This window comes from Phaenicophaeus curvirostris, chromosome 9 (assembly GCF_032191515.1).
Source record: "Phaenicophaeus curvirostris isolate KB17595 chromosome 9, BPBGC_Pcur_1.0, whole genome shotgun sequence".
Classification (NCBI taxonomy): Eukaryota; Metazoa; Chordata; class Aves; order Cuculiformes; family Cuculidae; genus Phaenicophaeus; species Phaenicophaeus curvirostris.
In genome coordinates, this window is record NC_091400.1 from 23,785,146 (window position 1) to 23,809,986 (window position 24,841).

The following is a 24,841-nucleotide window of genomic DNA, read 5'->3' on the forward strand; positions in this document are numbered from 1 at the left end:
GGCCGCCATTGCGACGGAGCGGTGCGGGCGCACGCGGAGCGGCAGGAGTGTAGACGCCGGTGAGACGGCGGGGCGGCCTCTGCCCTCCCTTTCTCGTCTCTCCGTCTCCCTTCCCTCCTTATCCCCCTTCTTCTCTCCCCTACTCCTCTGCCCCCACCCCCGCCCCCTTCTCCTTTCCCCTCTTTTCCTCTCCTTCCCCTCCCCTCTCTCCTCCTCCATTCCTCTCCTCCTCCATTCCTCTCCTCCCTCTCTCTCCCCTCTTTCTTCCATCTCCTCCCTCCCCTCTCCTCCCCTCCCCTCTCCTCCCTCCTCCCCTCTCCTCTCTCCATCTCTCCCTTCCCTTTTCTCCCTCCATCTCTCCCTTCCCTCTTCTCCCTCCGTCTCTCTCCCTTGCCTCTCCTCCCTTGCCTCTCCTCCCTCTCTAGCTTCCCTCCCTCTTCTCCCTCTCTCTATTCTGGTAGCTTCCTGCTGCAGTGGCTTTGGCAATGGGCTTTCCCTGGACTAAAGGGGCACCCCCTCCTGCCACACACAGAGCCCAGCCTGAGCTGAGCCCTGTTGGGGAGAGTGGGGAGGCACTGGGGGCTGCTAGGAGTGCTGCTCTGCCCCAGGGCTGGCAGCAGTGCAGAATTATAGAATGCTTTGGATTGGAAGGGACCTTAAAACCCATCCAGTTACAAACCCTTGCCATGGGCAAGGGCACCTCCCACTGGATCAGGTTCCTCTCGAAGCCTCATCCAGCCTGGCCTTGAACAGCTCCAGGGATGGGACAGCCACAAGTTCTTTGGGCAACCTATGTCAGTACCTCCCCTTTTTCATCTTAAAAATATTCCGTCTCATACTGTCCCTACCCTGCCTGAATAAGAGTCTCTCCCCAGCTTTCTTGTAGCCCCCTTTTAAGTACTGGCAGCCTGCTGTATGGTTTCTCTAGAGCCTTCTTTGCTCCGGGCTGAACAGCCCCAACTCTCTCAGCCCATCCTTGTATGGGAAGTGCTCCAGCCCTCTGATCATCTCCGTGGCCTCCTAACAGTTCCGTGTTGTTCCTGTGCTGAGGACTGCAGAACTGAACACAGGGCTCTAGGTGGGGTGTCACAAGAGCAGAGCAGAGGGGCAGAATTCCCTCCCTCGCCCTGCTGGTCACAATTGTTTGGATGCAGCCCAGGACACCGTTGGCTTTCTGGGCTGCAATGCCACATTGCCTGTTCATGTTGAGCTTTTCATCTACTAGAAGGGCAGAAATATGTGTTCTTTGAGAGATGGTTGAGTAAGGATTATATAGTGCTTTTGTTCTCTCATGGGTGTGCTGTATGTGCTAACTGTATTTTCTTTCTGTCACACAGAAGCCATCTGTGTCATATTGATTATAAACAATTGTTGAAAGACTAAGATGGAGGAGAAAGAGAAGAAGAAGCATCGTGCAAAGCACAGTGGGCCAAAGGCTGAGAAAAAAAGGAAACGTTATCTTAATGACCTAGGAATAGGAGATGAGGAGGATGCACGGAAGAGAAACCCCAAAGCCTTTACGGTCCAGTCCGCTGTGCGGATGGCCAGAACTTTCCATAGGTAAGAAATGGGAGTTGTATGAAGAGTGTGCAGAATCAACCGTAATGTAATGTACATGTAGTGTAATGTTCAGTGGTGTGCTCGCATAGCTGTCGTCATAGAGTTGTGGAATGATTTGGCTTGGAATGGACTTTAAAGCCCATCCAGTTCTAATGCCCCTGCCATAGGCAGGGACACCTCTAGGGATGGGGCATCTACATCTTCTCTGGGCAAGCTGTGCCAGTGCCTCTCCACCCTCACAGAGAAACATTTCTTCCTAAAATCTCATCTAAATCTCCCCTTTCAGCTTAAAACTGTTCCCCTTTGTCCTGTCCCTGCACCCCCTGAGAAAGAGCCCTTCCTCAGCTCTCCTATAGCCCCTTTCAGTACTGGAAGGCTGCAATCAGGCCTCCAGGTCATGTTGTAGTTTGTGTGTGTCAGCAGTGTGATGCTTTCTGCATCCGTGTTACATGGTACAGCTGTGTTAGTCTTACCAGAAAAGATGTTCATAGTGCCTTAGGCTTGGTGGGAGTTCCATGTACATGTGAGTATCTGGGCTCTTGGTGAACCTTTGCTTAAATGCTCTTGCAAATACTTTTTTGAAGTATTTTCAAAAAAGAAACATTATTGCTTTTTAAGTTCTTGTATTTACTTGTTACAAATTTCTTCTCAGAACTCAGGACCTGAAGACTAAAAAACATCACATTCCTGTGGTTGACCGTACTCCTTTGGAGCCTCCTCCTGTGGTGGTGGTGGTGATGGGCCCTCCCAAGGTTGGAAAGAGCACCTTGATAAAATGTCTCATTAAAAACTTCACAAGGCAAAAACTGGTTGAAATCCGGGGTCCTGTTACTATTGTTTCAGGTGAGAACAAAGTTGTCAGGAATGGAAATGCTTCTTTTGCTCTCCTTGTTTGTCTTGCTGTTAGAGCTAGGACACATTCATGTTCTCGTAATTTTTGGTAATTTTTAAGTAATCATTTGGAGGTGGTATCAGTTATTAAGTAAAAGAATAGTGAGATTTAACCTTTTGGGGGACTTGTTTCTCTAAACTTGTTTTCCAATCGTTTTCTTTTTTTTTTTTTGCTTTCTGGCTTTTTTTCCAGGGTCTTCCACCTCCCTAGCTTTCCCCAGGTTTTCCTTTTCCACTATGTTCTGATTTTCCTTTTCAACTGTTTTTCTCTGGCTTCATCCTGATCTCTTACTTATACTTCCTATTCTTTCAGGTTCTTTGTCCTGTAATCCCATCTTTGCGTCCCTTTCTTTCTTAAGCCAAGAATTAATTTTCCTAATCTTTTCCAGTGATGTTTCTCCACCTCACCCATGGTCAGTTCCTTCTCCTCTTTAAGCTTTCCGTTCCTGTTTCCAAGTATCTTGGTCTGTTCCATTCATAATTTTCCATGTATAATACCGAGGGGATCATTGAGGTTCTGGGGGGAGCACAGCCTGCAGCATCTCAAGGAACCAATTTGTAGGAGAGATCTTGCTTTTTCGCAAGGAGTAATTTACAAATGTGAAAGAAAACATAAAAAGGAGAAGTGTGTTAAATTGCACTTCCTAATTGGTCTACTGGGACTCAGGGCTGAGTTTTGCAGTTGATAACCTGAAGAAAACCCCATGATACCTGTTGTCTGTAGTTGTTCTAAGTTCTTATTCTCTCAAGTTCAGTCAGCTCACTCAAGTTAGTCAGGCCAAGTTAACAATGGGTATGCTTTTCTCATATGGTTACATGTTAAGATTTTTTTTAATATGTTAATCTTTTTAAAGGCTAGAACAGGGTGTATTTTTCCTAATATTATCAAAAGAACAAAAATAGATAAAATCCATGGTACAGACTCTGGGGCACTAAAGATAAGAGACTTTTTTTTTTAGTGTTATTCTGTTAGCATTGTTTTTTGAAAATATAGAACAACTCCTTTGAGAACATTCTCAACCTGATAATTTTGATCAAAAGGTTAAAATTTAGCAGAATTGTATACAGACACTTCTACAATGTTGCCTGTTGAACGATCTGTATGATAGACAAAAATCTGAGTCCCACGTAGTCTTTAGGAACTTCAGGAATGTGTCCTGAAAAGAGAACAATGAACTAATTAGTTTCTTCTCTCTGTTTCAGTTTTTGATTGTTTGTAATTTTGTTTTCAGGTAAAAAGCGCAGGCTAACTATTATTGAGTGTGGATGTGACATTAACACAATGATTGACCTGGCTAAAGTTGCTGACTTGGTAAGTAAAACAATAGCACGTGATTTATATTGAAAATACTGCTTTTGACCACACTGCACCACTATCTGATTTCTTTACCCATTCCTGTTGAAGGCAAACCTGCCTTTGGTTTCAGAGAGAGTAGGACTAAGATTGACAGTAAACCTAATGTTGTGGAACAACCTTTAGGACTTCCCTTATCCTTGGGGTGGGGGGAAATAAAATGCACGTGTGGTGGTGGGTGGGATGTGGAAGAAAGGAAATGCGACTGAACTTCATTGCTAATGCAACTGGTAAACTTCTAGTGGAAGGTCTTCTAACAAACCAAGCTGACAAAGTGACATTTCATTAAGGTGTTGAGTCAAACTGACTGTGACTTATAGTCAAGCAGTTTTCAACTAATGTATAAAGTAGAAATATGTATTACTTTATTAGAAGGTTTTGTTTGATGTGCTCTGATGACTCCCATCTTTGAAGATCACTGTGTAGTAACACAGTTGATTTCAGTGGAATGTAGTCACTGTTTTAAGCTTTTGATTCAGTGAATTAATGCCAATAGATCTTGAGGACCCAATGCATAATCCATTTGTCTATTTAGAATTTTACATGTGGATTCTGAGTATTTTATTCATAGCTCATTAGGGCTTGGGATCCTTATGTAGATGTGAACTATCTAAATATATGTGTGTACAAATCCAGATATTCTTCTACTGGCATGTTTTCTGCTTGAGGAACTGAGATGTATTAAAAAATTTTAACACTTTATATTAGTAGATGTGATGGATGTTTGAGATTCAGTGTGCGTTTGGTGATGCTGAGAATGCATTTGGTTTTATTGTTGAGAGGCTGAGATTATGAGGGCCATGAAGATTATCAGAGGGCTGGAACATCTCTGGTAAGAGAGGTGAGAGAGTTGGGGTTGTTAAGCCTAGAGAAGAGAAGGCTCTGGGGAGAGCTTACAGCAACCAGTACTGAAAGGGGCTACAGGAAAGCTGTGGAGGAGCTCTTTAACAGGGGGTGCAGGAACAGGGCAAGGGGGTGGTTTTAAGCTGAAAGAGGGGAGATTTAGATGAGAGCTTAGGAAGAAATATTTTCCTGCAAATAGTGGAAGATGCTCAATTTTGCATATTTTAAATTCACCGAGTAAACACCTCTTCAGGCATTATTATGATACTGGGTATTATTGTATTCATAGAGCAGCCTTATATATAGGAGATTTGATATTTATATAAAGGACGTATTTATATATTAATATTTATATAAAGGAGATTTGGTGGACTGGAATAAGAGATTTAATTTCCTAAGCCCCTCTTCTAAAGCAGCTAAGATCCATAATGTAACTAAAAATCCACAGTTGGCTTTCAGTTTACACGAAAATGAAGAACAAAACTTTATCCAAGATGTTGGTTCTCAAGAAACGTTAAGTGCATGGTCTTAAATTAACTCATGTGAGCATCCTGGTATTGTTACAGTGAAATGCTCATGTTGTGCTTTCAGGTTCTGATGCTTATTGATGCCAGCTTTGGGTTTGAGATGGAAACGTTTGAGTTCCTGAATATTTGTCAGGTACATGGCTTTCCCAAAATTATGGGAGTTCTTACCCACCTGGATACATTCAAGAACAACAAACAATTAAAGAAGACTAAAAAGAAACTGAAGCACAGATTCTGGACTGAAGTCTATCCGGTATGACATTCAGCATTAATTTTTCCATATATTGTGCATTATGGAAGCTAAATTAAATATGGGGCAATACTTCACTTTATTTATTACATTCTTATCTTTTAAATAATACTATAAATGGACAATGCTGACATATCAGCTTATGTAATTTTCTTTCATTTGCTAAGATATTGGTTATTCTCTTTCTCAGTGTGACTGATGACTAAATATGCGATAGCAGTAATAAGATCTGGTATGCAGATACTCTGCAAGGGGGATCTGCCTGCAGGTCTGAAAGACAAATTAGCTTTTGAATGAAGTTTTCTGGATGTGAATTTTTTTCCCCATAGTATTTAAGGGGCAATCTTCATTTAGAAGTAAACTCATTAGTTTGATCTTTTGCAACCAAATGTAACCTGCGATTACCAACTACAGTCCACAAATTAGAACTGTATTTCCTTTTCTTTAGTTTTCTGGATATTAAATTGATATTTAATGTTTTTATGTCTTTTTAATGTGCTCAGGGTGCTAAGCTGTTTTATCTGTCTGGGATGGTTCACGGAGAATATCAAAAGCAGGAAATTCACAATTTGGGGCGTTTTATCTCCGTTATGAAATTCCGACCTCTCACTTGGCAAACAACTCACCCGTATGTTCTCGCAGACAGGTGTGTGCTTTACAATCTGTTCTTTGATCTCAGCGTTAGACAGAACTTCGCTGTTTAAAAAAACCTGCAATATTGGAGCCTGTCAGCTCTATGTGTGAAAGGGTATTTAGTGTTGTCTACATGGCTTTGGGGAAATGAAAGCTCATTCTTCAGGTTCATCCCAATATCTTCAGTCATTCAGTTTTCACTTGCAGTGGATCATGCATTTGGGCCTTTGGTATATTTTAGATACTTTTGAAACACAGGAAAAATTTAAATAATCCTGCTTGTTGATGATTATATTGAATTTCTGTGGAAAAGAAATAGCATTTCAGCAGTTTAACAACAGCTGGTGAATCAGTCCTCTGGGTTAGAATCCTAGAATTGTTTGAGTTGGAAGGGACTTTAAAGATCATCCAGTTCCAAACCCCATGTGATGGGCAGGGACACCTCCCAGTGGATCAGGTTGCCCAGAGCCTCATCCAGCTGGGCCTTGAACACCTCCAGGGAAGGGGCAGCCACGACAAGTATGTAAACAGGAATTAAAATGTCCTAAGAAAGGTGTATGTTCAGTGAATTGTCAATAAATCTTCTGAAAATGTATTGTTGACACAATTATACAAGTTTTAAAATGCAATTTTAAAGTGTTTTTGAAAGATCTTCTTTTCCAGGTTTTTTTTTTAATGATCATTCTACTTTGGTTACTGGAGTCTGCAGAACATGTGGTGGCAGCAGTGATGCCATAATTGCCTTTTCTTAAATTACCTGTTTTTCCAAAGATTCCATTATGGCTGCGGGATATTCTAACTTTTCTTTTGGATGTTGAATAGAATGGAGGAACTGACAAGCCCGGAAGAAGTTCGAATCAATCCCAAATGTGACAGGAAGATATCACTTTATGGATACTTGAGAGGAGCACACCTGAAAAACAAAAGTCAGATTCACATGCCAGGTAATTTATCAGATTCTTAGAACTGTTTTTGTACTGTTCTATGAATAACAACATAGCTGTTGCCATTTTCACTGTGGAATGATTGATATCTTTAAACTGTATATTGTAAAATAGATTTTTCACTTTTATGAATACTTAGAATCATAGAATCGCTTGGTTGGAAAAGACCTTTGACGTCATCAAGTCCAACCATACCTGTCCACTAGTAAACCATATCGCTGAGCGTTTCATCTACCAATCTTTTAAATACCTCCAAGGATGGTGACTTAATCACTCCCTTGCGCAGCCTCTGCCAGTGCCTGATAATACTTTTTGTGAAAAGACTTTTCCTGATGTCTAATTTGAATCTTCCCTGATTTTGGAAATTATTTTGTATAGTAAGTGTTTTCGTAAAACTAAATTCTTGTAAATAGTTTTGACTTTGTGCAGTTTTGTTGCAATGTTTAACACAAAATTGGCAGTGTCGGAAGTTTTTCAAAGGTATTTTGCTTTAGAAGGTGCTTGAAGTGTGAAACATACCACCCCTAATAATGAAAAGCAGATTTGTCTTATGTAGAGTTTCTTGTATTCATTGAATGAATTTAATATTTTAAGTGAATAATTTAAAATAAGTTTAAATTCATAAATATTTTAAGAATAAATTCACAGACCTAATCAGAAAAGCAAGTTGCTGTTTTTCTTGTTTAAAACCACGCAAACAAAAGCAAAGCTTTACCATATTCTGGTGAACTTGGATATGCTTGTGTAAGTTCAGTAGTAAGGCAGAAAAATTGCATGTTTGGTACAGAGCTTGCTGTTGATGAATGAATCACTGAATGCTAAAATGTTTTGGACTTTTTTTTCTCTCTTAATGGTGAATTGTACGAATTTCAGAATCAAAACTTCATGAAAACCTGATTGCTTCACTTGTCCATCACCCCAGGTGTAGGAGACTTCACTGTGAGTGATGTGAGTTTCCTACCAGACCCTTGTGCTCTACCTGAACAGCAGAAGAAACGTTCTTTAAATGAGAAGGAGAAGCTAGTCTATGCCCCTCTTTCAGGAGTTGGGGGCATTGTGTACGATAAAGATGCTGTTTATATTGACCTTGGTGGAAGCCATGCGCATGAAAAAGAAGAGGTAAGGGAATGCTATTGGCGATTTGAGTTCTCTTGCAAAATGTAGATTTTATCCTTAGAGTCAAAATAAGTGTTTGAAAATGAGCTTCTTCAAAATAATCAATCCTTACATATCCATAGCTGGTAATTTCTTTATCTCCTCCAGTAATTTCAGCAAAGGGATATTTTTATTACCTCTGTGAAAAATATTGTGCAAAGCATTTGAAGGATCAGTTAATGTAAGTACTCAAAGTTAGCTTTGTAAACTTTCCAAACATTAACTTAAAACTTCCTGAGTTTATCACTCTTCCTTTAAAGGGCAGGGTGATTGTAGGAAAACACTTGCAATATTTGACTGATCAGAGGGACAGGTGGAAGACGTTTGCATACAAACACATTGAATTCATCTGTTTTCCTCTGTATGGTATCAAATGTTAAATGCGTTTGGGTCTATGATAATGTGTACTTGCTGATTTTGAATGTAGTGGGTGCGTACTGTAGTGAAGGCTCTCTTTGAATTTCCTTGGATTAGTATTGCATGCGAGAAATATGTTTATATCATGCAATCATAGAATGGTTTGGGTTGGAAGAGACCTTAAAGATCATCCAGTTCTACCCTCCCTGACACCTTCCACTGTATCAAGTTGGTCAAAGCCTCATTTTATTTGAAGTGCTTTGGAACTTTTTGTTTTGTATGCATATTTCTGCTGTGTTAGGCAGATTAACGGCTCTCTTAGCTGTTCATTAGACATTTGTTTACTTATTTTAATTGCAAATTAAAAAACCCTTTGCTTTCCAGGAGGAAGTGAGACCAAATCACGAGCTAGTTCAGAGCCTCATCTCCACGCATTCAGCTATTGATGTTAAAATGGCATCGAGCAAGGTCTCTCTCTTCATGGACTCCAGACCCCTAGGTTCAGAAGATATAGGACAAGAGTAAGTTTTGAATGCTGAACAGTGTTTGAGCATGAATGAATCTTTAATTTCAGGCTCTAGCTTAGGAAACATTCTCACTAGAGCACACTTAGAATGGCTTATTGCCTAATGGTTCCTCCTCTGAGACTATTCATATGCCTCCTATTTGAGATAGGAATAATTGATATTAGAAAAGTTTTGCAAGCAGTAGGAATTTCCTTCTAGGAATTCCTTGCTGATATAGCCCTATTAACTTATTTCTGTTTTTCTTCAGAATTTTGGAGAGTGGTAGTCATAATTTCCTGTAAGATTCTTTGTATAACCTATATTAATTCCACAGAAAATTAATAAATTTCTTGAAACTGTTTATGGTTATAACATAGTGTGTATTCTTGAATTAGGAAGCATTCTGTACTTAAAGAACTGCATTGCATTTTTAATGGTCTCCATAACCTTGCTCTGTTTTTAAAAAAAGAATTAAAAAATATTTTAAAATGTTAACATGAAGCTTCACTATTTCATTAAAATTTCCTTGTGCTTGACCATCTTACCCCGAATGTCATCTTTGGGAAAACAGGTTGGTGATGCCAAAAGAAGAGAAAGGGATTGATTTGAAGACTGGCAGAGTACGTCGGAAAGCAGTATTTGAAGAAGAGGAGAAGGAAAATGATGGTGCACTGAGCAATGAGGAAGACGACGAAGAAGAAGAAGCAGCAGCAGTGTCTGAGGGTGGAAGCGATGGGGATGATGAAGATGGTGCTGAGGAAGAAAGTGACAGAGAGGAAGAGATGGCTGTTCGTAGGGCCAAACGTCTGAAAACAGAGGTGTCTAAAGAACAAGCTGTGAATGAACTGCCAGCATTTGCAGACAGTGATGACGATCTTGAGATGAGTTCTGAAGGAGAAGAAGGAACAATTGACCCTGAAGAAGATGAAGTGGAGGAATATAATGAGGAGGAGGAGGATGAGGAGGAGGAGGAGGGGGAAGAGGAGGAGGAGGAGGGTCAAAGGACTTATGAAAATGAAAGCTCTGATAGTGAATTTGAGTCTATGAGCAAAAGAGTAGCTGAATCTAAGCAGTGTGAAATAAAGAGTGAGTATAGAGAAATTGGATCACAAATCTCTGATCAGAGTCTGAAGAGAAAAGCAAGACTCACTACAGATTCGGGAAACTGCACAGCGGAAGAGGCATCAGAATCTGAGGCTGAAAACTCTTCACTTGATGAGGGCGGTGATGAAGAAGGATCATGTGATGAATCAGAAGTTGAAGAGTCAAATGGGAATGGATCTCAATATGCTCAAGCAAAGAAAGCTGACAGTGTTAGACAGACTAAACTTAAAGCTGTAGAAGCTGAGGATGATGATGTGGAGAACCTGCTGAGAGAGGAAGAGGAGTATGAAGAAAAAGTAGATCTTTCTGCTGACACAACAGGTAGGCTACAGATGTTACAGTTTTTATTCTCCGTTTTTAATTGGGTTCTTTGTTAAAGTATATGATAATTAGTAAATACTAAATAATGTCATCCCTCCAATATATAAGTACTTGTCAAATGGCAAACTTCCAGTTAGGGAACCTGGGATTCTCTGCTATTAAGCCTTTGATTTGCGATGTGGTATGCAAGTCCCAAGTTTCCTTCCTCTAAAATGGATGTGAATCATTTTATAAACTTCATTGATTCTGCATACGTTTATCTTTAAGTCTTATGGCTGTGTGTGTAGAACAAATTATGATGCTCTGTTACTTTTAGAAAGAATAAAACTTTCTTGTGGGGATATTACTGAAATACATTAGCTACTTGCTAAGCACTGGAACAAGTTGCCCAGAGAAGTTGTGGGATCTCCGTCCTTGTACATATTCAAAAGTTACTTGCACTTGGTGGTGGGCAACCTGTTCTTGGTTACTCTGCTTTGGCAGTGGAGCTGGACAGGTTGACCTCCACAAGTCCCTTTGAACCTCAACCATTGCACAAGTCTGAAGATGACTTGTATCGCCATGAAAATAATAAAATCTGTTTGTTATGGTTGCTAATAATTTCTTTACATCCTAAAATTAGGACTCAACAGAGAAAAAAAGTCAGTGGTATAATTTGTTAGCCACAATTCATGTTTCTTTGTAAATATGGAGTGCAAAAAACCCCAAACAGCTGTGGGTGATATCGACAATTCTTAAGCCTGTTGTGGTCTTGTGCTTATTTAAATTATTTCTGTAGCTCCTTGTTTTTTGGAGGTAGAATTCCATTTTTTTCCCTTTTCAGGTGCACTTAAGTGGAAAGAGGACCTTACACAGAAAGCAGCTGAGGCCTTTCTAAGACAGCAACGTTCAACCCCTAATCTTCGTAAACTCGTATACGGAACAGGTACAAGTCTGTCTGTACTGTCTTAATATCTGGTAGCTTTTTAGCTGTTGCCAAGTTTGCAAGTCTAAGTCTTTGAGCATGATCTTTTGGTGGAAGTTTGAGGAGAGTTAATTGACCTTTTTAATTGCTGATACTCATTTTCACTAATACGTATAATAAAGTTTTTACTTTTCCAGTAAAAAGCTTTTTGAGAGCGTTTTTGAGACTAGTCAATTGTTACTCATGTTTTCTGGTACAAGTATTTCCAGACATTTAAAGTTTGGTCATTCATATAATTATAAGGTAGATGTGCAAATCCATTGTGATAGTTGCTGTATTTCATAAAGGAGTGTCGGTTTTTGGCTGTTTTCAGGCATTTCTGTCTCATGGTGACCGAGTGTAATATTCTCTTAGAGGTGACTTAATTTGTCAAATCTTTAATAAGGATGTGTGTCGAGGGGAAAAAAACCTACCTGGCTTAAAACAAAGAGAAAGTTGCTGTTTATGTAATTTTTCCTGTTTAAGTCATAACTTTTCCAGAAGTTGTCTGAGTGTTCAAGCCTCATCGTTCAGAGCCTCTGTAGAACACAATAAAAATTCAGCTTTTGTAAACCTTCCACGGTGCAGGAGTGGAAGCTGACAGATTCTCAAGTCTTGTGTTCTTGATTTACCGACTAGCTTCATGTTGTTTCTATTCGCAGATTGTTTTGGTTTTGTTTCTACTTACGAATATTCTGTGTTTACTTATCAGGCGATATTTTTTTTCAGATGATTCCAGTTACACAAATATAAACAGATCTCAGGTTTTACAAAGAAATTTGAACTGCGTGAAATTTGTGACATGAATGACATGTTTCCATATGCAATAACTATACAGCTGAAGCTGGCTATGATCACATTATGTACTATCTCCCTGGCTGCTACTCACCTTATTTGATCCTTGTGAGAGTATTAAACTCTTATATTGGATAAATGTACCTTTTTCTTCAGACTTTTATTTTAAAACTATTTTCAGTTTGCATCTTTTTTCCTCTGGCTGCTGCAGGTATTTTGGAACATAAGGCAGAAGACAGGTTGTTAATAAATATAATCTGTGTGTTTTTTGTTTAGCTGTTGAGGATGAGGACCATGAAAGTGAAGATGGGAATGATGAACTTGGAGGTTTGTTTCGTGTCAGCCGTCCAGACAAAGCATCCAAACAGAAGGTCAATGATCTTGACTGCTCCAAATTCCCAGTAGAAAAGCCACAAGACTGGGATTTAGAAGAGGTAATACCACTGGATAATTGCTTCTGCATGTCCTATGCATGTTAAGTTCTATCTGTGTCTCATAAAATACTGCTGAGTGTACTGCTGTGGAAGCTATGGCCAGAATGTCACATCTCCTGCTAATTCCTTTCATTAGAAATATTGACTAGCTAACAGATTCCGAGGTTTGTACTTAGAAGAACAGAAAGTTAGAATAAGTCAATTTAATGCTTGGCTTTCTTGACTATTTGGTGGATCATAGTTTGCTATTTATTTACCGTGAAGTAAAAAGCAGGGCAATCATGAGTGAAAATATGATGCGGGGTCAAGACCTTGTTAACATAAAGAACTCTGGGCAAGAGTTAGGTTGTTTTCACATTCCTGGTTTTGCTGAGGCTTTGTGTAGTTTCGGTTGAGAATGTCAGGTTATCTCTGAGGTAGTAAGGTAATGGAGGGGTAGGGAGTGTATTGGAGAACGTTGCTGTTGGTGATGAGCTGTAACTGTACAAGGCAATGACACTTGTTTTGCAGGTTATGAGCAGTATTAGAGACTGTTTTGTGACTGGAAAGTGGGAAGATGATAAAGATGCAGCCAAATTGTTGGAGGAAGATGGTATGTGTAAGATTTCTAAAAATGATTAATATGTACAGGATTTTTAAAGTATGACTTTGTAGTTCGGTGTGTAGAATGTTTTGTATTGGTGATATACTAGCAATTTTTTCAAACTGTTACATGAAATGTTATCCAGGTACAGACACAATTAAATGTTGCTGTAAATCTGCAAACAGTAGGCAAGTAGCATATTCTGAAAATATACTCTCTGAAAAATAGGGTATGTATTTTAAGTTAGGAAATGGATTCCTTATACAACACTTGGCCGTGCCAGCTTTGAGTTACATATCCAAGTTCAGCTGCTCATCCTCTGTGTATGGTTTATTCTTTCGGATAATCTCAGTAGAAATAAGCAGAATTTTTTTTTTAGTGGGAAGACAAACTGGCCATCTGCGTTTGGCTGAAAAACTAGATCTATCTTCAGACATTTTTGGGTTTTTTATTAGGAAAAATTTAATAATATAGCTGTGTCTAATATGCAAAATTATTGTGGATTGGCAGGCATTTGCTATTAACTTAGAAGTTGTCTACTATGTTTAAAATTTCCATTAATTTTGCATTTTAAAGTTAAAGATAGGAGTTCGATTGCTGTGCTGTTGCCTTTTGTCATTAGAGTGCTCACTAATATGCTCTGTGGTCCTTTGGGATGATCTAAATTTATTTACTTCTTTGAAATCATAAAAGTGTTGAAAGGAAAAAGGAGGAGCCACTGGAGTCCAGCTGAGAGTTTTCAGCTGAAACTGTGTAGAGGGCAGAATAGGCTTACTAAACTGTTGATGGGAATAAAAAATATTTGGGCTGAAACTGATCTACAAAGCAGTACTGAGAAATACACACTCCTGAAAATATGAGACATTGTATAGAACGCTACAACAGAATGGTTAACTGTCAGATATCTTGGGTATTTATTGTTGCAGAAGAGCTGTATGGTGACTTTGAAGATCTTGAAACGGGCGTTGTGCACAAAGGAAAGCCTGCTGCTGAAGGAGATGAGGTCTGACCTGTGTTTTTATGTTCTTTAGCAACATGCATTTATATGAGTTTCTGATGAAATGATAGGCATTCTGTGTAATCAATTCAGTTTTCATTAATCAGTAGGAAAGAAATGAATGGAAACAAGGAAGAGAAGGTGTGTGTATTATGGACTTTGGAGCCTATAGTTATCTAGAATAGCATGTTTTTAGTGTTAAAGTGAATTGTTGTTTAAAGTTAATTATGTAGCAGTCACCTCGCTTATTTAACAGTAGGTGTCAGCCTTAATCAAGCAGTGGAGAATCTGGAGGTACGAGAGTAGTCTTTTAAAACCAAATGTGATCATAACTCTTTGTACTAGATCATTTCATCTGGTGCAGAATATTGGTGCTCTGTTTAAACAAAACAAATCGTGGCAGCTGACACGATTGCCTGGTCATTCCTCATATCTGCCTAAAAGAGGCCGGTGGAAGCAATTTTATGCTGCAACTTGGATATCTTCCAAAAGCAGAGCTGTAATTGTCTGTGACACAGACTTTAAAAAATCAACATTTTTTTAGACTTAGCAACTTCTTGCCTTTGCATTTTGTAATGAAATTGAGGGTAACAGCATAATTATGGCCGTTTTCAAATGGTCTGCAAACAAACTTTCTCCTCTCTGGCCTCTAAGAGCGCTGCCTTCTAGCACAGTATTACTTAATGCTATCAACCATTACTTTTTTTTTCTCTTTTATTATGTGTGCTTATTTTTAGCTGTAGAATAACGGCTAGGTTGATTCTAGGGTCTGTTCCGTGATGTTAAAATATATCCTAAGTCAAGAAGTTTTCTCAGCGAAGAGGGTTATGATTAGATCGTGAAATGTTGTGGTCATTGCTAAACTTACAACTTTTATGAATAACTTATTTCAATTTTTGACAGACATTACTATTCTTAAGGTGTTTGCATTTGCATTATGACAAAATACTAGTTAGTAATATATATTAAACTGTTAATCAGAATGAGTTGTTTTCAGTGAACCGTTCTACATGTTTGGTAACTTACTGTTGGTTAGTCTGGAAGTGAAGAAGAGAAAGAAGATGGAAAAATGTCCAAGCCAGAACCTGAGGAGGAGGAAAAGAAAAAGGAGCGCATGGACAAGAAACGGAAACTGAAAGAAATGTTTGATGCAGAGTATGATGAAGGGGATGCCACGTACTTTGATGATCTTAAAGAAGAAATGCATAAACAAGCGCAGGTACGAGCTGTTCACTTGGCAGTTTTTCTGACTATACGTCTCCAGAGAAAAACCCAGTTTTCCCAAAGGCTTTTTCCTGGAGACACACATGTTGTTCAGGAGCTGCTTCAGAAAGTACACACAAAGAAATGCATGCTTGCAGTTTTTCTATGGTTTAACATTTTGATTGCATTAGCTGGAAAGAAAAACAAGCAAACACACAACTGAAAGCTTTATTTAAATTGACTTGAGGAGTTAACTGTATTGTAAATGACTGAATAAGTCAGGATGTGTCATGTAAACTTTACCTATTTAGAAGTTTTTAACAGGTATCCATTTTCCCCTTAGTGGTGGAACTAGCATGACAGGTCTCAAAAACCCAGAACGCTAAGGAAAAGGTTCGACTCCAGGAAGGGAGAAGAAGAAAAAAAAGGCATCCTTTTTTGTATAGGAAAGTGAAAATCTTTGTCATACTTATTTGTGTCAAATATTTTCCCAGTATTCCTTTTAGTAGTGTTTTTAAGCTGCTGAGTAAGGTAGGAGTGCAGCCTCCTGGTAAAGTTATGCTTTAAAGATCAGGACATAAACTTTAAAAGGTACTTAGTCTCCTAAATCAAAACCATGCTTTTGTCAGTTTTCACCATTATGAAAGGTATATCAGAAGTCACTCAATTATTTGCATCTCCGGGGCGCTGTCTTTAAAGCAGACTAACAGGCCCACTTGGGATTTCAGAATGAAAGGAATTTATGGTGACAGAGATCTTCCACTGAATAAAAAGTCAAAAAATCATCAGATCTTTCCCGAAGGATTTACAAATGTTCGCATGTTTTAAATAGAACTGGTGCCTCTTGAACAAGTTGTTAATACTTGAATTTTGTAAAACACATGGTAGCTTTCTTTTTGTCACACAGCTTAATAGAATGGAATTTGAAGATCAAGATGATGAGACCAGAGTGCAGTACGAGGGCTTCCGGCCTGGCATGTATGTTCGAATAGAGATTGAGAATGTCCCGTGTGAATTTGTCCTGAATTTTGACCCTCATTATCCTATTATCCTGGGTGGTTTAGGCAACAGTGAAGGAAATGTCGGCTATGTACAGGTATGTGATCAAAGCTGTGTAGACTTTGTGTCCATACAGGTGTGTTTCAGAATGTCTGGGGTTATTATTTTCTGTTTCTAAAAGATAGAGTGAACACAGAGAGAAACATTTGTTTTTGCCTCTTAAGTTATATGGTTTTGACGCAATTAACTCTACAATAGCAGACAGTGGATATTTTACAGACTTAATTGGACAACTAGAAGAAATTTCTGTTGTTTAATGTTAATCTGCAAAGGTGTTTCAGGACCAGAGTCTGATATTGTGATTGCTAAATTACAAATATAAGTTGTACTCCGAGGTTCATGGTCTGTAGACAACCTTAGAAAGTTACTAGCATGTACACATGTATTTTTTAATACAATACTTGCTTATATGCATAGAAACATGTCTTCAGCAGTATGAGTGAAATATTGATTAGCTTTATCTTTCTAGTCAACCTAGTGTTAATGAGAATGTTTGAAGATATACAGCTTACTGAATGCAAAATTCTAGTGTAGATGGAAATTGCTTTCAATCATTCCTGAAAATTAAGGCTTGAATTTCAGAATTAATGTTATTATCCTTTAATAGCATTGTTCATCTTTTCTTCTACTTAGTTGCGCCTGAAGAAGCACCGATGGTATAAAAAGATACTGAAGACACGTGATCCTTTAATCCTTTCATTAGGATGGAGGCGATTTCAGACTATCCCCATGTTCTACATTGAAGATCATAATGGGCGTCACCGGCTTCTGAAGTACACACCACAGCATATGCACTGTGGAGCAGCTTTTTGGGGTGAGGGCATTCTGGAGTTACTATCCTGTATCACTTAATCATCATAAAATGCTTAAGCTTTACAGGATATATCAACAAATACAGACAGTAGCTGTGAGAACAGGAAGTCTTCAAATGGTCGTGTTTCCTGTGGGATTCAGAATAATACCAACTGTACGGGAAAATTGGCAGTTTTCTATTATTTGCGAATTATCTGAATGACTTTTGAATTATTTGGCTTATAATCAAACTCTGAGCATTCTGCTAGGTTTTGTTGTATCAAAGAGAATCCTGATTTGTTCACTGTGTGCAGAAAGACTTTTGCACACCTTATGGGCCCAGTCCTGTGAATGCTACTGTACATGAATAACTTGTTAATGATTCCTTTAACTTCCGTGATGTGATGGGTTGAATACTTTAAACTTTTCTTTGGTTTTATTCACTGAGAATATTTGGCATATATTTCTAAGCTTTCTGATTTTAAATAGAGACTAAATGTCATATAGTAGAGCTTTTCACAAATTTTTAAATTTAATTTTCTTGTAGGGCCTATCACTCCTCAGGGGACAGGATTTTTGGCAGTTCAGTCTGTCAGTGGCACAATGGTAGGTTTATTATCACAAAATGTTGATTGATTACTGCTTTCCGTGGGTCTTTGAGTAAAATATATAGATTTGAAGCAGAAAGTTTCTGTGTGGTAAAGCAGTGATGTTGAAGGAACTGAGAAAGTAGATGGGCTTAAGCTTTTGAAAGGTGGTTTGTGATGAGATAGTGTGCTAGATACAGGCTTTTTAAAAATAATTTTTTTCCGCTACACTGAAAATGACAAATATTACTTTGTTATTTTCTATAGAAGGATTTATACCTGTTTGATTCTCAGGTACTAAGTATTTAAATACCTCTCCTAACTTTTTTTCAGCACAGGATACTAATGTTCCTGTTGGAAATGTTTGCCCTCAACATGATTTTTCTGTATCTTGTTGGAATGTTTATGGGTATCTGAATTAATTTAAATTGTGTTAAAGCATTATTTATCAAATATGATCTTTGTTGCATATATATTACCCAAAGGTAGATTTATGTTTACGTGCAATGTGTAACAAAAGCTTTGCATGGCGTTGTAATGAGCATGAGAGTAATCAGAGTGGTGATTATTATCTCCTCCTTAAAATACACCTTAAGTACTATTGCACAGTCATCTTGTTTTAAGGCTATTTTCATAATGTATCCCTAGCAGTAGACCTACAGCAGTGCACAAAGCACTTCTCCTTTGAGACATTCTGTCTGAGTAAGATTCTCTTTCATAAAGGCAACACAGTGAGCTAGATAACAAGGGCTCTTAGATTGCTTCCAAGGTAATTAGAATGGCAGTTCTGAAAATCTCATTAGTGAATGACAGGAATGTTATGTCAGCAGCACCTCAACTGGTCTGTACGAAGTCAGTTTGCATTTGTCATGCTTTACTTCTGTAAAGGCTATAAATTCTGAGGTCAAACTCTGAGAAGCGCAGTTGTATCAGAGGAATGGTTTCTTCACTGTTTGGTAAATATACATTTAGCAGTGTCTTTCGTCTCTATGTGTTTCAGCCTGATTTCCGGATTGCTGCGACAGGAGTTGTGCTCGATTTAGATAAATCCATAACTATTGTAAAGAAATTGAAGCTAACTGGTTTTCCATTTAAAATTTATAAGAACACTTGTTTTATTAAGGTAGGTACATATACTGTAAACCCACATGTACCAGTGGTAGGAAGGACTGCAACCAGGTGTCCGCTGTAATTGTTACGTAGTGTTCTGGATCTCAGTAGCTGCTCGGCGTTTTTTGAGGTCTCTTCAGTGCAGCCTCTAAAGATACTGATCATAAGCCAATGAATATGAATTATTGTTACCAGGCAGAATTTCTGGAACCATTTCCCAGCTCACATCCCCTTCTCCCCTTCCTCAAAGCCACTAATTTGCTTCCCACAGCAGCAGACACCTCTGGAGAAGGTGAACCATTCCCTGGTGTCATTCAGGGAGTTTGATCACATTAAATTTGAGCTCTGGGATCAAAGATGACTTCTAGCAGTGCTTAGGACCGTACAATTACAGCCACAAAAGTGTTTGGGCCAGGAAGTGTTGCGGGAGTCATTTTTCTTTCACCTTCTAGCTGTCCTTAGTTGGGCTTTCTGGCTCAGGAAGAGGTTAGGTTATTCTTCATTTGGGGCAGTAAGCAACTCAGCACTGATCCTGACAATGAAACATGCAAACATTCACACCAAGCACAGAATTTTTCCTTCTTTCAAGCAGAAACCTTGAAGAGCAATATTGCATTAGAGTCTCACAGCTACCAACTTAAGGCAGCTTACTTGCTTTTAAGGTGTGCTGTGTTCCAGCAAATGACTTTTTAAAGAGAACTGGACAGATTCTCCTAAATATTTTCTGGTTTAGCATTTTAAATATATATATTTAATGCTAAGAAGCCTTGCCTTTAGTATATGAGACCCATTAGATGACTTTTCATAGCTTACCCTAAAGTCAGCTCAGTAGGTTTTTGGTATGATCAACACTCTTGGTATAAAGACAATGTTATGGTTTTCCTATTTCTTTATAAGAAATAATTGTGGGAATTACTATGTTTTTGTGGCCTGCATATGTCACAGAGAGACACATAGCATCTGGAGTGATGGTGGGCAATTTTCAATTTCAGGGAATGTTTAACTCCGCATTGGAAGTGGCTAAATTTGAAGGTGCAGCAATCCGTACTGTAAGTGGCATCCGAGGACAGATCAAAAAGGCTCTCCGAACTCCAGTGGGTGCTTTCAGAGCGACATTTGAAGACAAGTTGCTGATGAGTGGTAAGTTGCACTTTCCATGTGAAAAGTTGCATCTCAGAACCTCTGGAATCTGATAATAGAGATGTGAATTCAAAAGCATGAAATATCTGGTGAGATGCAGAATCATAGAATCACCAGGTTGGAAGAGACCCATCGGATCATCGAGTCCAACCATTCCTATTAAACGCTAAACCATGCCCCTTAGCACCTCATCCACCCGTGCCTTAAACACCTCCAGGGAAGGTGACTCAACCACCTCCCTGGGCAGCCTGTTCCAGTGCCCAACGACCCTTTCTGTGAAAAATTTTTTCCTAATGTCCAGCCTAAACCTCCCCTGGTGGAGCTTGAGGCCATTCCCTCTTGTCCTGTGCCCTGTCACTTGGGAGAAGAGCCCAACTCCTTCCTCTCCACAACCTCCTTTCAGGCAGTTATAGAGAGCAATGAGGTCTCCCCTCAGCCTCCTCTTCTCCAGGCTAAACAACCCCAGCTCTCTCAGCCACTCCTCGTAAGACCTGCTCTCCAGCCCCCTCACCAGCTTTGTTGCTCTTCTCTGGCCTCGTTCCAGAGCCTCAACATGCTTCTTGTGGTGAGGGGCCCAGAACTGAACACAGTATTTGAGGAGCGGTCTCACCACGGCCAAGTACAGAGGGAGAGTGAATGAAACTAAAAAAGTAGTATATTTTATGTTGGATTTCTTTCAGTCACACTCAGAAGCCATAGAGTATGCTTATGAAAAGGTTTGTCTTGGAGACCTGTTTCTGTAAGTGTTTTAAAGTGTTTTTCACAGCATTGTATGCTCTTCTTGAAGATGAATTGTATTTAATGGTAATGTATTTAAGTGCTAGAAATAACTTTTTCCAAGAAATCCAAAGAGTGGCATTGTAACTTTAGCTAACAAGGGAGCAGAACAGAGCTGGCTAATATTTAGGGATGCTTTCCATAAAGCGCAAAAGCACTCAGTCCCCACATGTAGGAAATTGGGCAGGGAATGGAAGAGGCCAGCATGGCTGAGTCGAGATCTGCCGGTCGAACTGAAGAGCAAGAGGGAACTGCACAGACAGTGCAAGCAGGGACAGGGAACCTGGGAAGAGTATAGGGATGCTGCCCGGTTGTGTAGGGATGAAGTCAGGAAGGCCAAGGCCTTCTCTCTAAATTGGAGAGAGATGAATTTGATGAGTGGACTGTTTGGTGGACAAGAAATTGCTTGGATGGTTGTATTCAGAGAGTAGTGGTCCAGATGGAGATCTGTGACAAGTGGTGTCCCTCAGGGGTCTGTACTGGGACTGATGCTGTTTAATATCTTCATCGATGATATAGACAATGAGATAGAACGCACCCTCAGCAAATTTGCAGATGACATCAAGCTGAGTGGTGCGTTTGCCACCCCAGAAGGATGGGGTATTGTCTAGAGGGACCTGGACAGGCTGGAGAAATGGGCCTGTGTGAACCTCATGAGGTTCAACAAGGACAAGTGCAAGGTCCTACACTTGGGTCAGGGCAATCCATGGTTTCAGCACAAGATAGGGGATGATGTGATTGAGAAGCAGCCCTGCAGAGAAGGACTTGGGGGTGCTGATTGATGAGAAGCTTGACATGAGCCAGCAATGCGCAATTTGTGGCCCAGAAGGCCAATTGTATCCTGGGCTGCATCAAAAGAAGCGTGGCCAGTATGTTGAGGGGGGTGATTCTGCCCCTTTATTTTGCTCTTGTGAGACCCCACCTGGAGTATTGTGTCCCGTTCTGGAATCCTGAACATAAGAAGGATATGGAACTGTTGGAACGAGTCCAGGGGAGAGCTACAAAGATGATCCTAAAGATGGAACACTTCCCATACGAGGACAGGCTGAGACATTTGAGGTTGTTCAGCTTGGAGAAGAGAAGGCTCTGAGGAGACCTTATAGTGACCTTCCAGTACCTGAAAGGGGCATGCAAGAAAGCTGGGGAGGGACTTCTTACAAGGGCATGTGGTGACAGGACAAGGGGGAATGGCTGTAAACTGGAGGGGGGAAGATTTAGACCAGACATTAGGAGGCAAATCTTTGCGATGGGAGTGGTGAGGCACTGGCACAGGTTGCCCAGGGAAGTTGTGGATGCCCCCTTCCTGCGCATGTTCGAGGCCAGGTTGGATGGGAACTTTAGCAGCCTAATCCAGTGGGAGGTGTTGCTGCACACGGCAGGGGGGTTGGAGTTGGATGATCTTTCAGGTCCCTTCCAACTCAAATCATTCTATGATTCTATGAATATATACAAAATACAACACTAGCATGTGGTCTAGACATTGCCTATTCTATTTAGGTAGTCTTTGCTTAGAGTCTGGATGTGATGAACTGTATGAGCCAAGTGACATTTCCTTTTCTTTCAGATATTGTCTTTGTGAGGACTTGGTATCCTGTTTCTATCCCAACATTTTATAACCCTGTAACATCCTTGCTGAAGCCAGTGGGTGAGAAGGATAGTTGGAGTGGAATGAAGACTACAGGCCAGCTGAGGCATGAGCGAGGCATCAAACTGAAACAAAACAAGGATTCTCTCTATAAGGTATGCTTATATGTCTTTTAAAAACAAAAAGCAGTGATCACAGTCAAATTTGCACTCTGCCTCTGACCTGCACAGAGTGCTGTGTAAATATATGTTCATACATTTGTATGTGTGACTTCACATTTTTATCCACAAGGCACAGTCTTTCGTGGGATGAGATGGGAGTAAGGCAGGGGAAAGCAGATTGTTGTGGGCCAGTGAAAGTTTATAAAGTCTGGAGGGTGAATGTCTCCTCCAAAACCTTATTGAGATGTCTGTAATAGTGAAATTGGGGTGATCATACTGTTCACAGTTTGGTGTGAGCGCGTCAGAAAATGGGTTTTGGGGGAGAAGTGGAGGAGGTTTGTGGTTTTCTGGCAGAGTTTGTGGGTTGTGGAGTTTTTTTGTGTTGTTTTTTTTTTCTTTTACTGAAAGATGGAATATAAAATAAAATCATGAATGTTATGTTTGATCTATATCCATTATTTTAGCCTATTGTGAGGGAGAAGAGGCATTTCAATAAGCTTCACATTCCTAAAGCACTGCAGAAGGCACTGCCTTTTAAGAACAAGCCTAAGAACCTTGAGAAGAAAGGCAAGACTCCAAAAGACCAGTGGAGACCAGCTGTTATCAGGGAGCCTCATGAAAAGAAGGTAATTATCACTTACTATGAAACAGGAACTCCTGAAGTGCGAATGTGTTGCTTAGACCATTTCTGACTACTGTTTTACCACTTGAATCTACTGCTAGTGCTAAAAGCATACGTACTCCCAGTGAAAAAATACCACCTGCAATTTGTTTTGTTCCTCTTTGACGCGCGGTGTGCCTGTGGAACTGTTGCTGAGTGGACAGTGTCTATTTTTCAAACTAGTAGAAACCTAGATAAGACTTTTGTCCTTGTCACAGCACCTGCGAGGTATTTCAGTTGCATGTAGTCCTCTTGCTTTATGGATGACTTAAATTGGTGGCTGCGGTCTTTTATGTGACTTGTCGTTGCTATGCATTATTAACAAAGACAAGACTTGAAGCAAATACTTGGCTTGAAAAATTGAGATTTGTAAAGTGCATGCAATGGCAAGAAGATTCAAGCTGCAATTTAAGTGTTCTGTAGTAGCAATTAGATGTAGCCTTTTAAATAATATCTAACCAGAAATCAGAGTTCACAAAAATTAAACCTCTGATTAACTTCCTAACAAGACAAATAATTAAACCATTTTAGAACTTGTGTAACAGATGCAGAAATAATTAGGAACTTGCCTTGAATCTGATTCATTATATGGCACTCTGCTGAGGTTAAACTTGTTTCTTGCTCACTAAAACTGAACTGTTTGTATATTGATTCTCTTTTTTCTCTTTTAGATATCAGCCCTACTCAGTGCTTTGAGTACAGTGAATAATTACAAGATAAGGAAAGCCAAAGTAAAACATCGGGAACAACTTAAAGAGTATCTCAAAGTTAAGCAGAAGGAGGATGAACAGAAATTCAAGAGGCAAAAGGAGGCTAAGAAAAAGATTTATCGCATACTGGGACAGAGGGAGAAAAAGAAGCAGAAGTCAAGCTTGAAAGGATCTAGCAAGGCAGAGAAGAGTATGTAAAATTTCATCAGCTTTCAGGCCAAATGAGGAAATGGGGTGGCTGTGCAATTTTCTGTTAAAGAAACGTAAAGGCCTTGGACTAGATGTGCATTCAAGAGAAGAAAAAAATGCAAATATAGCCTTATTCATGCTCTTGAATACATTTGGCAGTGTATATAAATAAGATGTAGAAGTATGGATTTGGTGTTTTCTACATGATGTTCTGGAGAACTTTGTATTTCTATCCATACTGCACATTCTATCTATCCAATAAAGTATTTTCATGTCATTTACAGAATATTGTTTGTTTCAGAGTTTTGTTTTAGTGCTGATGGACTTCTGTGGGAGAAGAAACTCCCCCAGATGTTTCCGAATGTGTTCCTGAGTTGGCGGTACTTTGAGCCATTGCCTGAATTTTGCCCTGGGCAAATCTTCCGTTAAAAGGAGTGAAGATCAGCTGTTACTGGGCAGGAATTTTGGATTCTCTAGCTCTGATGTGCTAACAGATGCCACCACAGTACCTCGCTCCTATGCTTAGATCATCTCATACTGCATAATAGCATCTCTGGTTTTCACGCTTCTCACTAGATATTAAACAGGTCTTCGGAATAATGTTCCATCCAGATCTTCTGTTACTTCACCAGTTTTGACACACTAAATTTGTGTAACTGCTTGGTGATTT

At 39.6% G+C, this 24,841-nt stretch overlaps 1 protein-coding gene across 1 annotated transcript; it reads left to right on the plus strand.

Moving 5' to 3' along the window:
* On the plus strand, nt 1-24,457 carry BMS1 (BMS1 ribosome biogenesis factor). The gene is made up of 23 exons (XM_069863878.1): nt 1-59; nt 1,338-1,560; nt 2,213-2,403; nt 3,684-3,763; nt 5,240-5,428; nt 5,929-6,071; nt 6,881-7,002; nt 7,925-8,121; nt 8,899-9,035; nt 9,592-10,445; nt 11,269-11,370; nt 12,460-12,617; nt 13,128-13,209; nt 14,127-14,203; nt 15,234-15,416; nt 16,308-16,496; nt 17,093-17,273; nt 17,799-17,857; nt 18,839-18,961; nt 19,941-20,088; nt 22,430-22,605; nt 23,076-23,237; nt 23,944-24,457. The coding sequence occupies exons 2-23, from the start codon at nt 1,385-1,387 to the stop codon at nt 24,178-24,180; spliced, it is 3,966 nt and encodes a 1,321-aa protein (XP_069719979.1). The 5' UTR covers nt 1-59; nt 1,338-1,384; the 3' UTR covers nt 24,181-24,457.
* Nucleotides 24,458-24,841: the final 384 nt, after the last annotated feature.

Excerpts from the sequence above, each read along its gene's own strand:
- BMS1 (XM_069863878.1), top strand. The coding sequence starts at position 1,385 with ATGGAGGAGAAAGAGAAGAAGAAGCATCGTGCAAAGCACAGTGGGCCA. Across the intron at positions 14,204-15,233 it reads CTGCTGCTGAAGGAGATGAG|TCTGGAAGTGAAGAAGAGAA; the intron begins GTCTGACCTGTG and ends ACTGTTGGTTAG. Across the intron at positions 23,238-23,943 it reads GGGAGCCTCATGAAAAGAAG|ATATCAGCCCTACTCAGTGC; the intron begins GTAATTATCACT and ends TTTCTCTTTTAG.